This window comes from Silene latifolia, unplaced genomic scaffold (genome assembly GCF_048544455.1).
Source record: "Silene latifolia isolate original U9 population unplaced genomic scaffold, ASM4854445v1 scaffold_124, whole genome shotgun sequence".
In the NCBI taxonomy this organism is placed as follows: Eukaryota; Viridiplantae; Streptophyta; class Magnoliopsida; order Caryophyllales; family Caryophyllaceae; genus Silene; species Silene latifolia.
This window is the reverse complement of record NW_027413129.1, coordinates 1,017,508-1,020,507: the sequence shown is the minus strand read 5'-3', so window position 1 is coordinate 1,020,507 and position 3,000 is coordinate 1,017,508. Positions and strand designations below refer to the sequence as shown.

The 3,000-nt window shown below is 33.2% G+C and overlaps 1 protein-coding gene across 1 annotated transcript; it reads right to left on the bottom strand.

The window, feature by feature from the left end:
• LOC141637634 (replication protein A 70 kDa DNA-binding subunit A-like) lies at positions 1-2,125 on the bottom strand. Its single transcript, XM_074447107.1, has 9 exons — positions 2,115-2,125; positions 1,857-2,022; positions 1,483-1,759; positions 1,342-1,411; positions 1,122-1,252; positions 847-1,034; positions 611-768; positions 230-515; positions 1-147 (listed from the first exon to the last, which is right to left on the bottom strand). Exons 1-9 carry the CDS (start codon positions 2,123-2,125, stop codon positions 1-3), a joined length of 1,434 nt encoding a protein of 477 aa, XP_074303208.1.
• Between the last annotated feature and the right edge of the window lie 875 nt (positions 2,126-3,000).

The following is a 3,000-nucleotide window of genomic DNA, read 5'->3' as shown; positions in this document are numbered from 1 at the left end:
TCAGTCTTCCTTGAGATCTATTAAGTCAACCTCCTCGTGTCTTGTCTTCTTCTTTTTTGAAGTGCTACTCGACCCCTCGTCATCTGATTCGTCCACAATATGAACTTGTCTTGAGCGTTTTGGCTGTGTATGTTCTCCGTTGACAGTCTGTATTTAGTGGTAGAATTGTTAATATACACGCTTGGTTAAACTGAAGCCATGATACATTTAGTAATATTTATTCATTTACCTCATTGAAGCACTTCTCTGATATGTCAATGACGTTGAAGCTCTTTCTTCTTTTAAGACCATGATTATAATCAGCAACCTTTATTTTGAAACATAATTCTTTTCCAACGAAGGTGTTGAAAAGCAGATCCGGAATGTGATTGTAGTCTTCATCATCCTCGTCCTCAATTGGTTGGGAATCAAATAAGGTAAGAGCATCTTGACCAATAAGTTTTTTAGCTTCTTTGTCAAATATGACGAAAGATGTAGTAGAGGTATCATCTTGCACTTTTAACTCGATACGATACCTAACCCGAAGAACAGTCATATAGTTAGTTAATAATTTTGAAAGTGTCACTATTACATATATTAACAATCAAATTATTGTCTGAAAAAGTGATACCTGATTGTTTGAGTTTCACTTGGCTTCTTGCAAGTATCACACCATAGGCCAGATGCCTTATGACGTGGCTTACTGGTGCACCCAAAACATGATTGGTAATTCCAAGGTTTTTCTCTTGGGATACATTTTACATTAGCGGTACAATAACATATAAGATCCTGAATGTCCAGAAAAAAGAATAAAAAAGAGCTTAGTGAACTAAAGGAGAGAAAAAAGGTCAGTTAATAACTTCATACCTTTTTGTACTCAGTTTCTGCATACTCTAAGAGGGTTGATATATCTTTCTGGGTGATTTCGTCTATAGCTGCTTTGTGTTTGAAATCCCCATTCTTCTCACTATAAATTGTAGTCAGTGTATTCACTTCAGGGAAGTCTAGATTGAGGTATAGACTACTTGATGAAGAAGTTGATATACTGTTGTATCCTGAAATTTTTTTAAAAACAAAAAATTTAGGGACATGCTTTAAATTTTAGAAATAGCATAGTAATGATGAATAAATTTCATACTTACCATTATAGTTCTTTACTGTGAGAGATGTAACGACAGCTACGGTGGGTACGTTAGAACCAGTAAGTTTTTCTTTTTGTAGATGGTAGTTGGCAAGACATTGATCCCATAGAGTAATTCTTACGCGATCACCCCTGTTTGCAAAATAAAGGAGGTTATAAAGTATTGGAGGCAGGGAGTAAAGTATAGCATATAGATTATAATACAAGAGTTGGGTACATACACTTCATTTTCAATCTCTATTGCAAAACAGTTGTTTCCGGGTTTCTCGTCGATAACAACTCCGTATAGATCTGTAAATTCGGAGTACTGTTAGAAAGGAAGATATTAATTACGGAATATTAATTAAAGTTAGTTCACATACCAGTAAGTATATAGTGGTTATCACGCCGATGGTCTAGATTGTCGAATGGAACAAAGTCGAATCTATGAGTAGGAATAGTACTATCTTCTAATGCCATGACCTTGGCAAAAGTAGAGTAAAAGAACTTCAGCATAATCTTGTTGTCGCTTACAACACGATAAGAGGTCCTATTTGGGATAATCTCAAAGTTTTTGAGGATATGGATTTTTCCATCACAAATTTTTGGTTCGAAGCGTTTCCAAAAATAACCTGGGATGGTTGCCTCCACGTACCCTCCCTGTAAATGGTTTACAAAAATGTAGTTTGACGTCAGTTCGTTGCCCTGGGTTGAAAACGTAAAATATATGGCCAGAGAAAATATAATAGTTCGTTACCTCTTCATCTATGAGGACCGTAGAAACATAAAGAAGCTCAGATTTGTTGGTTGGACGATAAACTTTGCATAATCTTGTCACATGAACCCTGATTTTCCAATTGTTACTGCCGGAGTCTTCGTTGTCAGGAGGTGTTGGTCTTAGTTCATTGATGAGTGAATACGATCTGTGCATAGAAAAATTCGAGTTAATATGAGTTAAGTTAGATATGTTTGGGTGCAGGTACTAAAAGTATAGATGGAGAGCATGAGAACATACCTCGGTGCCATGGCTGCCTAAAGAGTTTGCGGGAAAGTTTTTTTGCGGGTAAGTTTAACGTTGGAATAAGTTTATTTATATAGTGTTTGTAAGATTTATCTATTTCTCTAGGATTAGGAATTTATGAGCTAAGAGATAAAGATTTCACAAATAGTGTTTAACATGAACGTCAATTGGCATAAACGTGCAGGAGGATGGCATTGAAGACAGATGTAGTATTTGATTTGTGGTAGAATGCCATAAGAGAATATATTATTCCATATATTTGTGTACATAGGGATAATAATAATTTTTAACAAGATTTTTTAGAAGGTATTTTATTATATTTGTGTATATTCCATAAGAGAAGGTATTTTTTAATGTAGTATTTGATAAGATAATAGTCTTGTGTAGATAGAATTTTTAAATAGTATTTGTTTTGTGGTAGAATGTGGAAAAGGAGAGTTGAGAAAACATATTATCAACGTGATATAATTTTCCAAAATATTTTGAACGTGGTATTTTTTTTTTTTTTTTTTGAAATCTTCAACGTGATATAAGTATTTTTTCAATTTTAATATAATTATTATTTTGGTTCGAGTGTTTAAGAAAGCATGGAGTCTCTAGAATTGCCTGAAAAAAGCCTCTTATATATATATATATATATATATATATATATATATATATATATATATATATATATATATATATATATTGATTATTTCCACTTTTGGGTTTTTTTTAACATGTGTCTAGTGGTAAAAAATTCTCTCTCAAAAAACTCTCTCTAAAAAACCCTAGCCTCCATCAAATTATACAGGGGCTTCCATCGATTATCAATCGATCGATGGTAAGACCCAAAATTGTTTCAAATTTTAATCAATAGTATGCATATCTATCTTTTATT